The 21,392-nt window shown below is 37.3% G+C and overlaps 3 protein-coding genes across 4 annotated transcripts; 2 read left to right on the forward strand and 1 right to left on the reverse strand.

Annotated features, from left to right (window-relative positions):
* Positions 1–710: 710 nt before the first annotated feature.
* LOC121743053 (serine/threonine-protein kinase D6PKL1-like) lies at positions 711–3,906 on the forward strand. The gene is made up of 2 exons (XM_042136233.1): positions 711–1,260; positions 3,069–3,906. Exons 1-2 carry the CDS (start codon positions 776–778, stop codon positions 3,856–3,858), a joined length of 1,275 nt encoding a protein of 424 aa, XP_041992167.1. The 5' UTR covers positions 711–775; the 3' UTR covers positions 3,859–3,906.
* Positions 3,907–7,927: 4,021 nt separating this feature from the next.
* LOC121745292 (peptidyl-prolyl cis-trans isomerase CYP71-like) lies at positions 7,928–13,370 on the forward strand. Its single transcript, XM_042139138.1, has 13 exons — positions 7,928–8,171; positions 8,312–8,397; positions 9,028–9,116; positions 9,425–9,664; positions 9,773–9,894; positions 10,398–10,473; positions 10,582–10,689; positions 10,778–10,954; positions 11,110–11,327; positions 11,544–11,676; positions 11,883–12,106; positions 12,637–12,790; positions 12,869–13,370. The coding sequence occupies exons 1-13, from the start codon at positions 8,023–8,025 to the stop codon at positions 12,947–12,949; spliced, it is 1,857 nt and encodes a 618-aa protein (XP_041995072.1). The 5' UTR covers positions 7,928–8,022; the 3' UTR covers positions 12,950–13,370.
* Positions 13,371–19,644: 6,274 nt separating this feature from the next.
* LOC121746179 (60S acidic ribosomal protein P2-2-like) lies at positions 19,645–21,071 on the reverse strand. 2 transcript variants are annotated; one of them, XM_042140101.1, is made up of 4 exons: positions 20,960–21,071; positions 20,748–20,837; positions 19,945–20,171; positions 19,645–19,860 (listed from the first exon to the last, which is right to left on the reverse strand). In XM_042140101.1, the coding sequence occupies exons 1-4, from the start codon at positions 21,054–21,056 to the stop codon at positions 19,834–19,836; spliced, it is 441 nt and encodes a 146-aa protein (XP_041996035.1). In that variant the 5' UTR covers positions 21,057–21,071; the 3' UTR covers positions 19,645–19,833. The 2 variants fall into 2 exon arrangements, with proteins under 2 accessions (XP_041996035.1, XP_041996036.1); XM_042140102.1 differs by having other exon boundaries at positions 20,748–20,857; positions 20,960–21,028.
* Between the last annotated feature and the right edge of the window lie 321 nt (positions 21,072–21,392).

The raw sequence follows: 21,392 nt of genomic DNA on the forward strand, positions 1-21,392 counted from the left end.
CGAGGGCGGCTAGCTTCTACGACGAGGACGAAGCCGGAAGCTCAACAGCGAGGTCTCCCCTACGCCGAGGCGAGCATACGACGGTTGGCCAGAGGATCGAGACAAGACACACAATGCGCGATACTCGAATCCACAATCAACTACAAGAAGACCTAATCAACCACATGTGGGCGAAATTCGGCAACGAGTAGTGTCATTTTTAATTTTTAGGATTTTAATTATGTAATTTTTAATTTTTAGGATTTTAATTATGTAATTTTTAATTTTTAGGATTTTAATTATGCAATGTTTAATTTTATTTGTCATTTGTAATATTTATTGTGGGTTTTAAATGAATTTTAATATTATGGAAATGTTTTTGTGTAATTGAATTTTATATTAATTGTGCTCGTCCTTGCGGAAGAGCACAGTTGTGGGTGTTGTGCTATTGCCAGAGAGCAGGCATGAATAGTACCGCCCGGGCCCACAACCGTGCCGCTGGCAAGAGCACGGTTGTGGATGCTCTAATCAAATCAAACTGAATCCAATATTATTATACATAAAAAAACATTCCGAATTGAATTAATATTTAAAGTATTAATTATTTTTTCTTAAATACTTTGTTATATTGAAAAATAGAAAATTGAAGTCCATTCCATATGTGGGCCCAATGAAGCGTCCTATATTCTACACTTTGTACTGAATCGTCTCTAATCAAATCAAATCTTCCATCTCTCCCAATCCCTCTCTTCCCCATCCAATCCCCTCTCTCTCTCTCTCTCTCTCGCCGCCTGCAATGGAGGCGAGCGCCGACGACCTAGCCAACGACCTCGCGAGCATGAGCTTCAACTCCACCACCACCGCGACCGACATCCACCGCTCCACCAGCTCGAGCTCCGACTGGACCGCCTCCTCCTCCGCCCACTTCCCTCCCCACAAACCCCTCTCCCTCTCCGACATCCGCTTCCTCCACCGCCTCGGCGCCGGCGACATCGGCTCCGTCTACCTGGCCGAGCTGAAGCCGCCGGCGAAGGCGGATGCGGCCCTGTTCGCAGCGAAGGTGATGGACAAGAAGGAGCTTGCGAGCCGCAACAAGGTAGGGAGGGCGAGGACTGAGAAGGAAATCCTGGAAATGCTGGACCACCCCTTTCTCCCCACGCTCTACGCCGCCCTCGACTCCCCCAAATGGTCCTGCCTCCTCACCGAGTTCTGCCCCGGCGGCGACCTCCACGTCCTCCGCCAGCGCCAGCCCTACAAACGCTTCCCCGACTCCGCCGTCAGGTCTCTTCTAATTCTCTTCCCAAATCATATTGCTAATCATTCCCTTCCATCTAAAACTCTACTAACTCTGTCTCATCAAATCTCTTTAATCAAATTACTAATAATTCTATCTAACTAAGTTCCACACTTAAAAAAAAAAAAAGTTCCACACTTGCCATGCATATCCCCGCTCTAATTATATCTAATTACGCTTCAATTTATAAATAATCACAATTTCTATTCAATTGTACTAGTACATTTGCAAATTAGAGTTTTTTTTAACACTAAGTTGTTTTTGAAATATTACTAGTAAAATCACGATCGTCTATTCATTGCAATAGTATATCTATGATTACATGTGTACATACGAGGAAGTGGGGCCCCGTAGGTGGTGGGGCCCGGGATGTGGGTAACTACTGTGGACACTGTCCGGTTTAAGTGTGAGAAAACAGAATTCTACTGTAGAGAGGGAAGCTATGCTAGGGTGGATAATGGAAATGAAATGGTGACAGCTGACGAGTAATTATTGCCTCACGTGATGGAAAAGCATCGTCGAAATTCTTAATCAAACAATTAACACATTCAATTACTTAATTTAACTCTCGGTACTTTGTAGTGTAAGTACGTTTTGGTTGTAAATATAACTGCATTTTGACGGTCATTTAATTTCTGGATGTACACCTATATGCAATAATCTTCTATAAAGTTGGCCGCCAGTTCAAACAGACTATTAATTGTAGTTAAGACACAATTTACTGATTACCAATCACTTTAGCTGGAATATTTACTTATTATGGTTGACCTATTAGCTTGCACCCAACTCACGTGGTCCGTGAATTTATGTGTTTTAATAATCCCCAATGTAATGCTACTTTTTAAAAATATTATTATATTAATTCAACTTCGAATACAAAGAGTAATAAATTCGCGTTTGACCAATAAAGCAATAATGTTGATAGTAACTGAGGAATTTGGGGGATATTTTCTATTTTGTCCATATATTTTTATGTAGGGGATCCTTGAAAGGAGAGCAAAATGCCACAAAATCCAGTGAAATATGTTTTGATTAACTTTTGCTGAATTTAGGGGATTCCATATTTTCCTTCTTTGAAAATATTCATCACTATCTGGTGACCCCATAGGAAATTACTATGTGGCCCCTACATGATTGGATATTTGACATTCATCAAATTAAAAATTACTATCAAATCTGATTTTTTGGTCAGCCATTCCGTAAAACTTAAATAAAAGATTAATTAATTTTGTCGTTTGGCGTATGTTATCTTTTTTCTCTGTCTATTTCATGAAAAGGGTTGGTTTCAAAGTATTTTGATGTGTATCATATTTTATTGTTTTTTTTTTGGACAGATTACTATTATTACCTCGATGTATTCCTCATTCATATTTACCATTTCGCGAAAGGAATCATAAAAAGACAACAAAAACTGAACAATACCAGTACAAAATGTTGAAACATAGTGATGGGGCAAAGAACTCACAAAAGCCCCTTTATCTTTTTTTTTATTCTGTGTTGCATGGGAATTAATAAAAGTTAGTTTTGTGGGGGTGGTGGGGGATCCAGTCATTGGCTCATTCCTATGATTTAAGACATGATTGACTTAAGATATAGTTTCACACTATCCATTTATCCTCTATGTTGCAATGATCTTGTGTCACATTGTTAGGACACCTTTGTCTTGTAGATTTTGGCATTGACTACAAAACTGTGACAACTATTCATAATCAATAGTAGTCTACAGTATATAACTTTGGTTGTAATTCTTTAATTTTTTGTTGATCAATGTTTTGATGCCATGTTATTTAACCAGGTTTTATGCATCTGAAGTTGTCGCAGCTTTGGAGTACATTCACATGGTAGGAATTGTATATCGTGATCTTAAGCCGGAGAACATATTGGTTCGATCCGACGGCCATATAATGCTAACCGATTTCGATCTCTCTTTGATGTGTGATGACTCTACCTCCACACCGGCCCAAGTAATATCGAGCCACAATCAGCCAAATGCACCGCCTTTGAGCGAGCACGCCATTGACGCCCTGCCCTTCCGCTCCACCTCTTGCATCCTTCCGAATTGCATTGTTCCGTCCGTGTCGTGCCTTAACCCTAGACGCAAGCGTAAGAAGAAGCTTGACCGCCACGCGGGACCTGCCTTTGTGGCCGAGCCTATCGATATCCGCTCTATGTCGTTTGTCGGGACCCACGAGTACCTGGCACCCGAGATTGTCTCTGGGGAAGGGCACGGTAGCGCGGTGGATTGGTGGACCTTGGGAATATTCATTTATGAGTTGTTCTATGGCGTGACGCCTTTTCGCGGGATGGACCATGAGATTACCCTAGCAAATATTATGGCACGGGCGCTCGAGTTCCCTAAGGAGCCGGCCATACCTAGTGCGGCCAAGGACTTGATGTCACAATTGCTCGTGAAGGATCCGAACCAACGTATGGGTTCGACCATGGGCGCGTCGGCAATCAAGAAGCACCCCTTCTTCAATGGAGTCAATTGGGCACTATTGAGATGTGCTTCTCCCCCTTTTGTTCCTCCTCCGTTTAAGAGAGATGTTGTAACTAATCAAGACAACATTGTTGACTATTACTAGCACAAATAGTTTTTGCAATATGAATGTCAATCTAGCTATTAATTATCATTCAAAGTATTGCATTTTTTTGAAGAAAATGAAATTGATTAGTTTACTTGTCGACTTAATTAGTGTTCAAAAATATTTTGAATTTTTTTATTACGCACACTATACTTGTACTTTTCTGTTTTTGTGATTTGGACTTCGAGAAAAAATACTATAGTTACTCAAATACTTTAACTTGTGAAACGTTCTAACTACTTTCCTATTACCTTTAGCCACTTGTGCATTGATCTTGTTAGAGGCGGCTGCCCGAGCGATCCTTTTCGTAATTAATTTTAGAATAAGTATTGTTTGTAAAAATATTTGTTCAATTTATCACAAATAGATTGATAAAATCTGATGTGCATGCGTGTGGAAAAATTGGCTGCAAAATGGATATATATACAAGGGTAACTTTCATGAATGTTTGTTTGACATACATGTGGCGCCAACATTGAAAAGGACCCAAAAATTGCTCACAACAAAGAGCTAAAAAAAACACTCGTTGTTTGATAGCCCATACTTCCTTGCAATTAAAAGGGGACAGAGGAAACTTCGTTTTCTATTTATTTAAATTCTATAAGGTATGGCACCTTAGTTTATTTGATATATGTCAATGCTTGTATTAATGTCTATCATTTGTCGACAAAATGCATCTAAACAATATTATTTGATGCCGACAACCATTGCATCGGAAATCCACTACATTTTTTGTGTGGTTGTTTGTTTATTCATCAAGAGTTTTATAGGTATATAAAGCAACAAATTTCCATCTTTTGTATATAGAAAGATTATATCATTCTACTTACATTAAGTTCATGCTAAATTTAAACAGAACCCACCTAATAAAATATGAAGTTCTCGTATAATAGAAATTCTATCATTTTTGGTCCGTCCCCTAAAAATTAAAACTTTCCTTTTTAAGAAATTCCCTTCTCTCTAATGAGATGGATCCCATTTTTTCACTAACAAACTTTTCTTTCTATATCTCTCTCTTACGTACTTTACCAATTTTGCATTAAATTCATGTTGTTTTTAATATTTCTATTTTTAGGAAGAGTGATGCTAAATGACCATATTATGGCCAGCCATAATTTGTCTTTTAGCTAAAAATTAAATGAGTTCACTTAATAATTGACTCACTTTAAAAGTATCAAAACTCTTAAGACAACTATACCCCTACCTTAGTTTATAAAGTAAGTACTTTATATTCATCCATCCAACAATGTTTTTATTATTTTTAGAAGATATTTACGTTTTATTAGAGTACTTTATATCCTTTTACTTTTTATTCAGATTTTATTTAAAATAATATTACTCGACATATACTGTAATCTTAAGAAATATTTTTATCATTACTATTATTATTTTTATTTTTATAAATTAAGTATGACGAAAAAAGCTATCATAAATTCATAATTTAGTTATAACTTAATATTAAGTTTCATTACTATGTTGTCATAATATTTCACAATCTAATAATCATATATCATAGTATAATATAATATATTATTATTAGATTATAATACACCTTAGTGTTTAATACATAAATTATTGATAGGGCTCGTAAATTGTGCATAAATTATTATGGAGAGAGAATGTTGTAAATTTAAATCTGAAGTAAAAAATTGAGAAAAGGGTAATTAAGTAAAATTATCTTAGCACTAACTATTACTATTAATTTATTAAATTGACTTTTATAATTATTTACAAAAATGTCATTGTGTGGCTGGCCACATTATGGCCGCATAGCATTACTCTTTTAGGAAACGAAGGGAGTAGTACTTACTTGCTCAAATATTTCAGTTTCCAAGGAGAAAATAGGTAATTAAAGTAGATCACTTGAAAGTTAAATTTTATTGAATAATGTGAGGATTTACATATATTACTTACAGAGTTAGGTTCAATGATTTCATGTCCAAAAAGAAAAGGAAGTCAGTCATTATTTGCAAAACAATTATTCATGTAAGTATGAAGTACCTAAATTATAATCTGATTTTTCACGCCCACAGACCACAGGCACAATACATGGTATGCAGGCCCGTCCCTTGGCCCGTGCGACCGCACAGGGCTCCCAATTTTCAGGGGCCTCTGAAATATTTCAGCCCATATACATGTATTCCTATTTTTTAGCCCAACTAAGCTATTCCTCTTGTATAGCAACGCCCAGGCCTTTTTCTAGCACCGTGACTATTTTTTGAAGTCATATTTGCGTTCTACAATGACACAAGATAGACTGAATGATTTGGCCATAATCGCACTCGAGAGTGAGATGCTGGAGAAGATTGCATATGGGAACATCGTCGAAGATTTCATTTCAAAGAACACCAAAAGAATGATGTTGTTCAAGTAAAGACTATGCAATCGAGGTTCGAAATGGTATATTTCTTTAATTATCATATAACTTTAAAATGCATTGTCTTTTTTTCTATAGTGGTAGGCCTCATTTTAGATTTTTGCACAGGGCCTCTGATTTTGTCGGGACGGCCCTGATGGTATGTCGCTAATCGCTGTAGACTAATATAATAAAACTAACACGAAATTTTTTATACATGCAAAATCAACATTTTATAAAAAGAATCAAGCAAAATTAATAACAGAGATATGGATATCTTCTTCATACAAAGACGGCGAGACAGCAATGGCAACGTTATTATATTCTTGGGACTTTTATGTTACATTATTAAGCCATTTGGCCCAAGAAGACCAGCCCATCACTGTCACTCATTCCGTGGTCCTAAATATTTAGCATTTTATCTCATTTTCTCTTCTCATACAGGCTAATTTCCTTTGCTGTTTCAAACTCAAACTCATTCACCATGATATATTTACAATTTGTATCGAATAATTATATGATTGTTTGTATGAACATCAAATATGACAAACATGTTAAAAAGTTTGGATCTAGTACAACCACAAATCTGAGCTAGCACCTAGCTTTTACTCACAGTCGTACGTGTTCGAGAAACAACCCTGAAACCCCTAACTTAGTCGCCGAAATTTGAAACTTTGACAACACTTTTTTACTAAGAACAACAGTTAAGATCTCAAACCCTAGATCACATTTTATCTCTCATGTTCTTCATATCTCTTTGGCTGAGGATAGATGACACAATTTGCAGTGTGTTAAGAGAAAAAAGTTACAGCTTACAAATAGGAAACAAAATGAAAATGCAGTGGAGCTTGATTAAAACATTCAAGACTTGTATATTATAGCCATATGTACTTATATGCTTGATAATGTTTGATAAGTTTGACAGAAAAATGTATATAATAAGATATCAATATTTCAATTGGTATTCTATATTAAATTATACTCCATGTAACATACATACAATATAGACTGTTTTCATCCTGAGTGACTTGACTACAAGGTCAATTTTACACCAATATTATTAACTAATTTTTTCAAGCTGAGCATTTAGAAACTTATGAACTACCCTAATTTTCAATTTGTTGTTGTCAATGAATTTGTGTTCTTCCTGGTTTTATTTAGTGCTAGAATTTGTGTTCTGTCATCAAGTATTGGCACATCCGACTGAAAAAAATTGGATGTTTGATTGCTAAACGTTTTATAATCCATGTTTTATCAACAATAACAGATGTAATATTTACAAACATATTGCAGTTCATTTATAGCTCTTTGGATTAGGAAATTAACATATATAGAGTATAATATGATAGAAATAATTTTGTTAGTATCCAGTTCTATACAATACGTATTTATATATGGTCGGATTAGAGATTTCACTATCTAATTTTCGGATATAATTTACAATAAGAGATGAGATACACAGAGAGAATTTTGCTGAGCCTAAATATGTATTGTACTAATGTGGTCGTAAATGGGCTGGGCCAGAAATGGGCTAAATGAGTCAGTCTACGTAGAATTATAGTGGGCTTTCACTCAAGCAATGCCCAGCAACCGACCTACAAGGAGTATAATTTATTTTTAAATTTTTATGATATTTTTCATAATAATATTATTATGTCAATTTATTTAAAAAAAAAACAAATTTTAATCGATTCATATAATTGGTGTCTTCCATCGTTCAAAAATTCTCCCGCAGTAGTGAAATTCTAAAACCCAAATTAAATCTCGCATCGCAACGGCATTCCCCTAGTAATCTGGAAGAGGAGAGGATGGAAGCAGCTCAGAACGACAACGGTAACTCCGCTGCCGCCGAGGAGGAAGAGCCCATGGTGGGGCCCGGCCCGGCCACTCGCGCCCGACCCAAACGCCCTCTCCAGTTCGAACAGGCCTATCTCGATGCGCTCCCCTCCGCCAACATGTATGTAATCCCCATCTATTTGCGTATGCAGGGGTTTAGGGTCTGGGATTTTGGTTTCCAGGGTTTTGCCATGTCGAGGAAAATGCTTAGTTATTCAAAAGAATGCGGTGATTGATTAATTGGCTATTGATTGAATTTAGGTACGAGAAGAGTTATATGCACCGCGATGTGGTTACGCATGTAGCTGTTTCGGCGGCTGAGTTTTTCATATCGGGAAGCGCGGATGGTACCATATAGCTTAATTTAGCTGTTGTCTAGTTGCATAGATGATTTAATTTCTGCAATTTTTTGCTTCCAATCTCAAGCAATTTTTTGCTTCCAATCTCAAGTTCGGATGTCTAATTTTTCGACTTTTGCTGCCTTAGATAATCCCTGAAAGCCTCTGATTTCCACTTGCCTTTCGAGTTTTCTCTACTATTGGAAACTGTTGAAAAATAAGTTGTTGCAGTTTTGTTAAATTTGTGAAAGAGAAACTAGTGAAGAAGAAATTTTGAAATAGAAATCATTCCTCTTGTTGGACACCTTTCTTGGTGGTAAAGATAGTTTCCAACTTTTACGGAAAACAGAGACTCCGACAAAATAGGACAGAACTGAATTTGATCTCTTTATGTTGAAGTGCTTATCGGATCAGGTCAATTCGTAAATACAGATGAAACTTCAAACTTCTTGCCACATAAAAAATGCGTTATACTGTTTTTTGGGTTAATTTCATAGTTAATGATCTAAAACCTACTGATAACAATCTATGTATCCACTGTAATGTTGCCTTTTTTTGGAACTCTTCATTTAATTGATTGTGTCATTTAGAGGGTGATATTAAGTTGCAACTACTGTACGAAGCATTGGTTTTTTACAGGACATATAAAGTTTTGGAAGAAAAAAGCCACTGGTATAGAGTTTGCAAAACATTTTAGGTCCCATCTTGGTCCAATTGAAGGCCTTGCGGTGAGTTCCACCTTTTGTCATGCTTGATTAACATTTTTATAACCAGGTGATTTTACACCATCCTAGTTCTGGTAATTCTTATGCATCCTTTGCCCCCCTCCCTATCAAACCTTATTTTCTACAACTTACATGAACAATAGCATTTCTGAGATATAACTCCAATTCACACACCCCACCTGGGATTTGATAACCTACATATTTCTCTAGTTTATGTAATCATTTTATTCATTTGTCTCTATTGGATATGCCTTGTTTGTTACAAACCGATCTGTTCATATCAGTAATCCCCTATTTTAATTGTCTGGCAGGTTAGCGTTGATGGTGCTCTTTGTTGTACAATTTCAAATGACCGATCCGTGAAAATATATGATGTATTTAACTATGATATGATGGCTATGATACGTCTTCCTTTTGTGGCCGGTTGCATTGAATGGGTTTACAAACAAGGGGATGTAAAGGCAAAACTAGCAATTAGTGATCGTGATTCTCCCTCTATCCACATATATGATGCTCGCTCAGGCTCAAATGATTCCATTGCATCTAAAGAGGTATCTTCCTCTTTCTTTTTCGCAATAAATGTGAAGCAGAGATTGGAGGTTGGCAGTGGATTAGATTGCTTTTAGAACAAACTAACATGTGTGGCATCTTTTGAGCAGATACACCTTGGACCGATAAAATCTATGAAGTACAACCATGAATACGATACTGTGATTTCTGCAGACGACAAAGGAGTCATTGAATACTGGAATCCTGCAACCCTTCAGTTCCCAGATACTGGGTAAGTTTTCTATGTCTCAGGACTGAGATGTGCTTGATTTCGGTATCCAGATATTGAAACTATCTCTCTCATGTTCCTGTTCTTTAAATTGTTGCTGCCCCTTGCAAGCGAAGTTTTTTATGGGTAAAAGATGAAGATATGAGACACGCATCTCAACGAGTTTTTACACAGTCAAGTGCACTTACCTTTTTAAAGGCAATTGATATCCTTATGGTGGGCGTATCGGAGTCAGTTAGGAGTTAGCTTATGTATTTTATGCGGCCATTTGTTGAACAGATTCCAAAGAATTAAAGAAATGTGATCCAGTTTGGTTTATTAATTATCTTTTGTACTATTTCATTACATTGGATGCCTGGATTTTTTTCTGTAGATATGATTATGAACTTCATTGGTTGGTGACTATTAGATGTGAATTACAGAATTGTCATGGGCTTCTTCGCTTGGTACTTGTTTCTGTGTGTAATGCAAATATGTAATGGATTTTTTTATTCATTAACATGCAGGGTGAATTTCAGACTCAAAAGTGATACAGACCTTTTCACAATTGTAAAATGCAAGACTGACGTTTCTTCTATTGAGGTACTATAGTTAGTAGTATGTTGTATGCTGTCTCTCTGTCATTGGAGATACGAATGAAGGTTGTTTGCTTTTATCCATTATTTACTGTTTGTTCTAACTCCTTTCTAGGTCAGTCCAGATGGGAAGCAATTTTCAATAACATCTCCTGACCGTAGAATACGCGTGTTTTGGTTCAGAACCGGAAAACTGAGACGTGTATATGATGAATCTCTTGACGTAATGATTATATACTTATCCCTATTTATATTTAGACTTAAATCAACTTTATCAGTAGTTATCTAAATTGCACATCTTACTTATGTAGGTTGCCCAAGAACTCCAGAGGAGAGATGTCCCTCTGTACAGGCTTGAGGCTATTGATTTTGGACGACGGATGGCTGTAGAGAGAGAAATTGAGAAAACAGAAAATGTACCACAGCCTAACGCAGTTTTTGATGAAAGCTCCAACTTCCTCATATATGCCACCCTTCTTGGAATTAAAGTAAGATATAAAATGTCTTCATAGACAAAAGTGTTAATATTGGCATTGTTTACGGCTTATATTCTGATGCTCGTATCACTGTATTTCTCCATCAACAAATTACAAACAGTGTGGTTTCAGTTTATACGGGAGTAAATCCTCTTGGTCTCTTATAGGTTGTAAATCTTCACACCAACAGAGTTTCCAGGATCCTCGGAAAGGTAGAGAACAATGATAGATTCCTAAGAATCGCCTTGTATCAAGGTGAAAAGAGCAGTAAAAAAGCTCGGAAAATTCCTGCTGCTGCTGCAAATGCCAATGAAAGTAAAGACCCATTTGTAGATCCTACTCTCTTGTGCTGTGCTTTTAAGAAGCATAGGATCTACTTATTCAGGTATTAATAATAGTGCTTGTACATGTTAAGTGTTATGCTTTTGGTGCATCAAGTTATCAACGATCTTTCTCTTCCATTTCATTGATGGTCTTGTATAGATATTCTGATACTGTAAATGACTGACACCTTAATGGTGGTAGAAAACCTGTGTCTATGATATGATATATTTGAATTCCTTCTCTAACCTGGCGTGAATGATTGTTGTTCCGTCTTTAGCCGGAGAGAACCTGAGGAACCTGAAGATACTACCAAGGGCAGAGATGTCTTTAATGAAAAACCACCTGCTGATGAATTATTGGCAGTATCAGATATTGGAAAAGCTGTTACGACTTCTCTCCCAGACAATGTGGTGAGTGACTTTTTTATCCCCCAACTGGGTCCCTTTTTATGACTTTTCTCTAGAAAATGTTTTATTGTTATTTAGAACCTCTCTAAGTGACACTAAAGGAGAGGGTTCGGATACTGTGGGCTTGCTAGTCTGTCCCTCTCCAGCCTATTCTTTTGTCCTAAAATCATTTTTGAATAATAGCTGATCATCTACCCCATGTTTACCAGATCATGCATACTACAATGGGTGATATCCACATGCGGTTATATCCAGAAGAATGCCCAAGAACAGTGGAGAATTTCACAACACACTGTAGAAATGGCTATTATGACAATCTGATCTTCCACCGGGTCATCAGAGGATTTATGATTCAGACAGGAGATCCTCTAGGAGATGGCACTGGTGGACAATCTATATGGGGAAGGGAATTTGAAGATGAATTCCATAAAAGGTATGCTTGACTTCTGATTCTGTTAGAATATCCTTGCACCTGGGTAAGCATATGTCGTGCCCTTGCCCCTGAGGCTTTTGATCTCCTCCTTATACTGGGAAAATACTTATGTGCTAATGATCTGCTTGATTCATGCTATGGACACTGACAACATGTCACCAGAAGGTCCTTGGTTCTAGTTGCATAAAATTTAGGATCCTTGCCAGAATGAATGCATGCTTTTAACTTCTACATTTGATCATCTAGGGCTTATTTTTAATATATTTCCACCCATTTATAACAATGTGACTTCTGAATGAGGTTCTCTAAATCTTTATGGGTCCGAAAAAGGTGGTTGTTGGTTGTCCATTTATGACAAAGCTAACAATGTTATTTGGTTGTGCAATGGGAAATGTGGTTTTTTATTGGGGTTAGGTGAAGCCTTGCTGCAGTATTTGGCTATGGATTGATAACTAAGTTGTAGGATATGGTGGCTCTTGCCTTTGTTATATAAGTTCCAATGTTCATAAACGTTCTATTTGTCTCTGCAGTTTGCGGCATGACAGGCCCTTCACGGTTTCAATGGCTAATGCTGGGCCGAACACCAATGGCTCCCAATTTTTTATTACCACAGTTGCCACTCCATGGTTGGACAACAAACACACTGTTTTTGGTAGAGTGGTTAAAGGAATGGATGTTGTACAGGTACCATTCAGTTTATTATCCGATGTCTGTTTTCAATTTAAGGCTCGGTTGAAAGCTCACTGGTCTTTGACTTAACAGGGGATAGAGAAAGTGAAGACAGACAAGACAGATAAGCCGTATCAAGATGTGAAAATCTTAAACGTGACTATCCCTAACTGAATCAATTTTCCTTGAAGCTCTTGGTTGAAAGCCATGAAGATGTGAGGCCACTTCTCTTTCTATATGACTTTTTTCTATCGATCCTTCCTTTTCATCGACCTCAGTAGTAGCTATAAGCAACAGTTGGAACTTGTAAGATGATTGAGTTATTGCTATCAGTTATGAGAAGTGCAGCGCCTCTTGCATTCTTACTCGCATGTGACTGGAAAGTTCGATTATCTTCTCATGTTTGTCTCCGATTAGTCAAGTGTAGAGGCAGAAGGGTTAGAAGTTGGTCTTAAGGCGAAAGCTAATCATTTTTAATGAGCAAAGGAAACGAGGTGTTGTATTGTTGGCTTTAGATTAGCAGTTTTTCTGAGATAATGTTTTGGTGCAATACCAAATTTATATATCATGAACTATATATTGGCATTACATGATATGTATGCATCTGCGCCTTACCCATTATATATAGCTCAGAACGTTGTTTTCGACGAATTTTTCTAACAAATACTCTCGCTCAAGACCATTTTACGATATTATAACCACTCATGCATTGAAATAAAATTCAGTTTTAGGTAAATACTTGAGCTAAATATGTTTCTAGGTCTAGAATACATAAATTTCGAGCTCACATGAAATTTTATACCCCAAAGATTTTTGTTGTACTTGGCAACAAAGAGAAAGAGAAGTGATCATTGTTTAACTTAATTTTAAGTGTATAATTAGAAAACAAATCTCAGCCACACATCTCATTACTCCAAATTAATTTTATGACTCTCTAAATTAATCTTATGACTTAAATAATCTTGTAGATTTTTATAAAAAATAATAGCCAAAGGGCATTTTTGGAATTCAATATCTCAAATGTATTAATGTGATTTGTCTTCTGCGCAATTTGTACAATCTGAATAGAATTCAGCTTACGATTTCTTCCAAAAATATGAAATTCAAAATTTGTTCTTCATCATGAATCGTCCAGATTTGTTCTTCATCGTAAATTGCGTGATTCCTAAATTATTCATCTCACTTTATTTCAGATTTCTGATCGTCTTCATCGTGAATCGTCCAACGCGATTGATCATCCATGATTTGTTCCTCCTATTTTCTGATTCATTAATCACGATTCATTCCTCCATTGCGATTGATCAGCCACACACAATTTCTCCAGCGTGATTGATCAATCGTGGCTGATCAGCGACATCCGAATCCTGATCACATGGATTCAATTTCGATACGATCGTCGGAGGATCATTTTGATATCTAAGATGAGTTCCACGTTAGGTTCGTCCATTTCCTTCTCTTTGCTATGATGGTGCAGCTCTGGCTTGTCATCGTCGATAGTTATGATTAATTTTGGTGTCAAGGTGAAAAAGTGGCCTGGAGTCTTCATTGTACAGCTTCCAAAAGGTTTGCTGGGGAAACGAGGCGAAGTGAGGACTGTTCCTCTTGAAGAAAATGCAGGAGGAAATGGATAGTCCTAAGTAGTGGTTTTAGTTCACTTCTTACATGTATTTAGTTCACTTTCTAATGGTTTTAGTTCACTGTTAATGAGTTGTTTCGTTGAAAACTTTTTTTTTCGTTCAACATACTTATTTCGTTACAAACTTATTTTTGGGTTCACTATAGGTACGAATTATTTAACTGCTTTATATACTCCCTCCGTTCTATAGAAGTAAGTCATATTGCCATTTTTGTACGTTTGATATTAGTGAAGTCATTTTCCTTTTTAGTAAAAGGTCAACACATTTCCCGTTCTTACTTTTCCCTCTCTTTTACTTTATTATCTCTACCTTTTTATTTAATACACTTCACACCTTTTTCTTAATCTCCGAGCTGAAAAGAAATGTCACCGTTAATATGGAACAGAAGGAATAGTTCATTTGTGAACTGTATATTGTTTAGATACATAACAAGTATTTCAATTGTGAAAAAAATAGCTAGTAAAAATCATCTAAAACTAAATAGCTATCAACTAAACAGATAAAATTTTTATATAATATATAAATGTTAGTTATAGACATACTATTGATTTTAAATGAATCAAATAGGATTTACAGTGAACTAAATGAAACATGTTATGAATATATCAAATTGGTATCATCTTCGCCTCCATAGACGCCAAGCTTCCAAGAATCATCTTAGCCTCAGCTTTTATTGCTCTAGATCTTTCTCTTCGTCTTTCTTTAAGTATATCAACAGCTTTCAAAAGATTAACAATTGTGATATCATTTATAGAAACTATAAGCATGGATCACAAACACTTCACTGTAACCATGGAATACTTCACTCTATGCACATTTTACTTCACTAAGATGAAAAAATAGAGCACTATAAGCACGGATCACAAACACTTCACTCTAACAATGGAATACTTCACTATAAGCACGTTTTACTTTACTGAGATGAAAAAATAGTGCGTTATAAGCATGGATCGCAAACTCTTCACTCTAAGCATGGAATACTTCACTTTAAGCACGCTTTACTTCACTGAGATGAAAAAATAGAGCACTATAAGCACAGATCACAAACACTCCACTGTAACCATGGAATACTTCACTCTAAGCACGTTTTACTTCACTGAAATGGAAAAAATAGTGCACTATAAGCAAGGATCACAAACACTTCACTCTAAGCATAGAATACTTCACTTTAAGCACATTTTACTTCACTGAGATGAAAAAATAGATCACTATAAGCACGGATCACAAACACTTCACTATAACCATAGAATACTTCACTCTAAGCACGTTTTACTTCACTGAGATGAAAAAACAGATCACTATAAGCATGCATAACAAACACTTCACTCTAACCATGAAATACATCACTTTATGCACATTTTACTTCACTGAGATGAAAAAATAAAACACTATAAGCACGGATCATAAACACTTCACTTTAACCATGGAATATTTCACTTTAAGCACATTTTACTTCACTGAGATGAAAAAATAGTGCACTTCACTATAAAAAAATATACATCACTATAATCATGTAAGCACTTCACTGTAATCATGTTATCACTATAAAGTTAAAATATCACTACCATATGTTGTAAATGTGACGTAATTATTTAAATTGCGGTTTGGTTTCAATCGATTTCTTCAAATTCTCATAATCAGTGGCGATGAATAAATCGGCGCCTGCCTTGGAATGTAGAAGTCTTGCATTTTCTTCTGACGTTTAAAACCTACAAAAAAATGTAATCTAAATCAGTTGAAGAAATGTTAATAAAAAATGAATTTGAAATTGGTAGGACAACTTACATTTTGAAAAATCTTTCTGATTTAAATCCATTATTGGACGACGGAATGAGAGAATCAGATGTTGAGGAAAACGGAATGAGGCGACGACGACGACGACAGAGTGAATCGGAGTTGAGTGAGAATTTGAGGTTTAGAGAAGAGGAGAAGAGCGATGGCGGGCAAAAGGAGAATTTGGAAATGAGAGAGGAATTCAAGTTTTAACCCCAATTTCATTTGTTAAATGACTATTTTACCCCCACCTTATTATAGTGAACTAATTCATTCTTATAGTGAAGTAAAATCTAGATCAATTTTGAAAATTACATGACTAAAAATCAGCCCTTAATTTTCTTAATCTTGTGGCTGAGATTTGTTCTCTAGTTATACACTTAATGGACACTTGCCCCATATCACTACTCTAACAACAAATCAATGAAGAAAAATTTGTTGTACGAGAAACCTCATTTATTTGGAATTGACTTAGAAAATTAGGGCTTATAAGTTCAAGCCTTTGAAAACTTGAAATTAAAACAAAAAAAGTCACTACTACTAGTATAGTCATTTTCTTTTTTAAGTAAAGAGTAGTAACATTTTTTCACTTTTATTTTATTCTCTTCTTTTTCTTCTCTCCTACTTTATTATCTTTTTATTTAATACATCACACATTTTTCTTAATTTCTATGTTGAAAAGAAATGCTTCTACTACTATAGAATTAAGTGAGGGAGTATGATATTACAAACAAATTTACAAAAATAGTTGGATTGATCTAATGAAAAATAGGGTTATTAGTCCTTAATACTATGAATTAACTTTCATAAATATGTAGTATATTTTCCACAAATTTTGAAATAGATTCTATATTATCACAAACTTAGATGGGAGTGTGAATTTATAAGAGCATCTCCAGTAAGACTGGACGTCAAATAGCCCTCACATAGCCTTCACACTGCCACATCATCAGCACTACAATTCTCCTGCCACATCAGCTTGCCACATCAACTGGACATCAAATAGCCCTCACATAGCCTTCACACTACCTATCCACATCACTAATAACAATTATATAATTTAATTTACACTCGTATCAACATACGGAATTTAATTTACGATACAAATACGGAAAATTCGAATAATAATATTAAAATTTCAAAAAGTACAATAATTTAAAAAAAATACATTTAAAAAAATTACATTTAAAAAAATTACATAAATTTACATAAAAACTAACGCCTTGCAATCCTCCGCGCCCACAACTCTTCAACTAAATCCTTTTGGAGTCGAATATGAGCCTCCGTCTGACGCATGTCGGCATGTGCTTGGAGGAGGGCTTCTTCATCGTGAGGTACCCCACCTCGTACGTTGGCGGTGGCGACGCCGTGGCTTGGACCGGCCTCATTATCGTCGTTGGCCCAATCAGTCAGTTGTACACCTCCATCTTCGACAATCATGTTGTGCATAATAATACAGGCGTACATTATATCAGCAATGCAGTCGACATTCCACAAACGCGTTGGTCCCTTAACTGCAGCCCATCGAGCCTGAAGCACACCAAATGCGCGCTCCACGTCCTTTCGCGCCGACTCCTGCCGCGTCGCAAAGTAGGCCTTCTTCGCATCTGATGCGCACCGGATCGTCTTCACAAAGACGGGCCACCTAGGGTATATCCCATCCGCCAAGTAGTAGCCCATATCATGCTGGTTGCCGTTGGCGACAAAACTGATGGCCGGACCGACGCCCTGGCACTGCTCGTTGAAAAGGGGCGACGAGTTGAGGACGTTTAGGTCGTTGTTCGAACCGGCTATCCCAAAATACGCATGCCAAATCCACAACCGGTAATCAGCTACGGCCTCGAGGATCATCGTGGGATTTTTTCCCTTGTAGCCGGTCGTGTAAAACCCCTTCCAGGCAGCGGGACAGTTCTTCCACTCCCAATGCATACAATCTATGCTGCCTAACATTCCCGGGAACCCATGCTGATCCCCGTGCATCCGCAGCAGATTCCGGCAATCTTCGGGGGTAGGCTTTCGGATATACTGATCACCGAATACTTCGATCACGCCCTGACAGAAATACTTCATACATTCGATGGCAGTCGTCTCACTGATGTGGAGGTATTCGTCCCACATGTCTGCCGCGGTGCCGTAGGCCAACTGCCTGATTGCCGCAGTGCACTTTTGAATAGGGGTGTGGCCGGGTCTGCCAGCCGCATCGTGCATGAAGCGGAAATACAAATATCGCTGCTCCAAAGCGTTAACAATACGCATAAACAAGTCCCGCCTCATCCTAAAACGACGCCTGAAATGGTTGGCGTTAAAACGCGGCTCCTCTGCGAAGTAATCTGTGAACAGGCGCTGATGTGCAGCTTCATGATCACGATCAACCACTTGTCGACGGTGGACAACTGGTCGTGGGCGAGGTGCCGCCGGCTGCATATAACTCTGCATCCATCGATCAACCTCACGGCTCGTATAAGCATCTAGCTCTTCGTTCATCATACGCTCGTACTCATCCGCATCCCCACCACTACCACCGGCATTACTCATTTCTTAAATTGATCTTGTACAGAAAGTAAGGTAGAGAGAGAGTACTCGTTAAAACAAGTGGTGCGAATGAAAATGACGTTCAAAGCGCGTATATATAGTGTTTTCAAAAGAAAAAAAAATAAAAAATAAAATCTGACGCCGGTTTGACGCCGATCCGGGACCCACAATGGCACCGTGAGGATCGGCGTCGGAACCGGCGTCATCGCGCGAATCGGCATGGCCACGCCGATTTGGACGCCGATTTCGCCGACGCCGGTTCCAATGGTTCGGCGTCAGAACCGGCGTCGGCGAAAAATCGGCGTCGCGATTTTGACGCCGGCATTGGAGATGCTCTAACGGACTCCAGCTTAATTTAGATGATGTGGAAGATTAGCTGGCATTTTATTGATCTTATCATAAGATTTTTTAGTAAAAGTATAGACTCCTCGTCGAGACCTACAACAAGGACTCGAGGCTTCTGAGGCTTTCAGATCATATTTGCCTGCGTTTAAGAAGCCATCTTCTGCGAAAGCTTCTATGCGATATTCTGGTTGAAGAAGCAGGGTCTCATGCTTGGATCGACCTAGGTGATCTCAAGATATGAAGGATCGCTTGCTTTCTATACACTGCTGCGAGGCTTGCTTTCTATACACTGCTGTAGATGAAGGTGAGCGAGGATCGTGGTCGACACGTTGGAGATCAAAATAGAAATTGTGTGCAATGCTCTTCCCTGTGTTTGGTTGCTGGATGGATAAGGGTTTGGAAAGATATACAACGTGGGGAAATATTTTTGATCAGATGAAGTTGATGAGCTTGGAGTTTGCGGGGGGAAGAATGAGAGCGAAGATGAGGTAATTCCAGAATTATAGTAACGACGTAATTTGTAAGTAATGAAAATCAAATGCCAAAACAAAATAAGAGAGCTAATCAAACAAGTAGAGATAATTGAGGTACTAATCAAACATAACAATTGAAATTCAAAATTGAGAGTATATAATATCTTCATTGTGCACATAGCCTCATTGAAGCATCAAAACCTTCTCCAACTACAATTAAAACAAACCATAAAGATAGCATAATCTACTAGGACAAAAGTCAAAAAACAATTGACATAGCAATCGTTCCACAAATTTCTTAGTCGAAGAGACCGAAACCCATGTCCTGCAAAATAAATAAACAGTTAGTTAGGGAGGTAAATTGCAGCATGTTGTAAATCAAGAAGGTTAACAAGTTTTGGCAACTCACATCATCAGACTCCTCCTTCTCTTCCACTTTCTCTTCTTTCTTCGACTCAGCAGCCGCTGCAGGTGCAGCAGCACCTCCACCAGAAGATGCGGAGACAGCAACTGCACCACCTCCTGATGGTACTGAAGCCAATTTCTCCCTTCCAGCTGCAATCAACTCCGTTATATCTTTGCCGGCAACTTGAGATAAGAGCAATTCAACTCTCTCCTCATCGAACTCAGCTCCAACTGAAACACAAATAGTATTAGAGCAGACACCAAATAAATACCTAAATCAACATATAGTATACTTTAGAGCAGAAATACTGCATTTAATTAGTAATATTACTTCTTCATAAACAGGAAATATCTAAAATAATACAAGTCACCACAGTCCTCAACATAACAGACAACATCTCAGAAACATGGAATCATGAATAATCATATGTGAAACACTAACAATAATAGCCAGTAACAATCATGCTTTGCATCAATAACAATGAATACTGGACAATATACAATAGCTAAAACGTTAATGAACGTGAAAAGCATGTGGATATGACACATGATATAGCACACTATGAAGGCAATCGATTACAAAAAGCTATAAATTCAGAATACAACCTTCACAAGATCTAGCAGACTATGAAGGCATGTGGAAATAAACATCTAGTATGACCACCAAATAATAATCCATAGTAAGTAAAAACAATTCCATAACTCCAAGAGCATATATAACCTAGCCTAACCAAAATTAAAGATGCGCATAAATACTCATTCAGTGATTAAACCAGAAATATGTATGCCGAGGGAGTATAAATTAACCTGAGCCGAGGATGTCGGAAATATCACTGGCGGAGGGGGCAGCTTTGCCGCCCAACACAGCCAACAAGTAAGCAGCTACAACCTTCATATCTATCAAAAATCACAACAAACTGAAAATTATTGGAGGTGATTGCTAAGGAAGAAAAAGCATTTAAATTGAAACAAGAAACGGAGCCACAGATAATAGAATCAGAACTAATTCCGATAATTACTTGGAGATTTTGAGGACGGAGGCGTAGATCTGAGTATGGGAGGCGTGGAGCAGTAATTTTTGCAGCTACGGTTTAGCAGTGCAGATGGTAGTATCATATATACATGCGTGTGTTAGGGTTTCGTTTCATTGGGCTTGTGCGTTGGGCTTAGGTTTTGGGCCTTTAGTTTTGTAAGGCTTCAAATTTGGATCTACCAATAATTTTCCCAAGTTTTTTTTTTGCTTTTTTTCCTTTTTATCCCCCTTTTTCTGAGACTGATTCTGAATCTGAGTCTGCCATTGCGGTGTTTTCGAAGAGAACTTCAACTTTCTGAATTTATTGAACACTTGAATACTTGGAACAATTAAATATTTAAAAATTTTAACGAACTGTGTTTTGTTTGAATAAATCAATCACTTCTGTTTATGTTATTTTTTAAGATTAAATTAGGCAA

Source organism: Salvia splendens, chromosome 8, assembly GCF_004379255.2.
Source record: "Salvia splendens isolate huo1 chromosome 8, SspV2, whole genome shotgun sequence".
Classification (NCBI taxonomy): Eukaryota; Viridiplantae; Streptophyta; class Magnoliopsida; order Lamiales; family Lamiaceae; genus Salvia; species Salvia splendens.

Coding starts and splice junctions, on each gene's coding strand:
- LOC121743053 (XM_042136233.1), top strand. CDS start 776: ATGGAGGCGAGCGCCGACGACCTAGCCAACGACCTCGCGAGCATGAGC. Junction 1,261..3,068: donor TTCCCCGACTCCGCCGTCAG/GTCTCTTCTAAT, acceptor TTATTTAACCAG/GTTTTATGCATCTGAAGTTG.
- LOC121746179 (XM_042140101.1), bottom strand. CDS start 21,056: ATGATACTACCATCTGCACTGCTAAACCGTAGCTGCAAAAATTACTGC. Junction 20,838..20,959: donor TCCGTCCTCAAAATCTCCAA/GTAATTATCGGA, acceptor GATTTTTGATAG/ATATGAAGGTTGTAGCTGCT. Junction 20,172..20,747: donor TTCCGACATCCTCGGCTCAG/GTTAATTTATAC, acceptor TTTGTGTTTCAG/TTGGAGCTGAGTTCGATGAG.
- LOC121745292 (XM_042139138.1), top strand. CDS start 8,023: ATGGAAGCAGCTCAGAACGACAACGGTAACTCCGCTGCCGCCGAGGAG. Junction 9,895..10,397: donor CTTCAGTTCCCAGATACTGG/GTAAGTTTTCTA, acceptor ATTAACATGCAG/GGTGAATTTCAGACTCAAAA. Junction 10,955..11,109: donor CCACCCTTCTTGGAATTAAA/GTAAGATATAAA, acceptor GGTCTCTTATAG/GTTGTAAATCTTCACACCAA.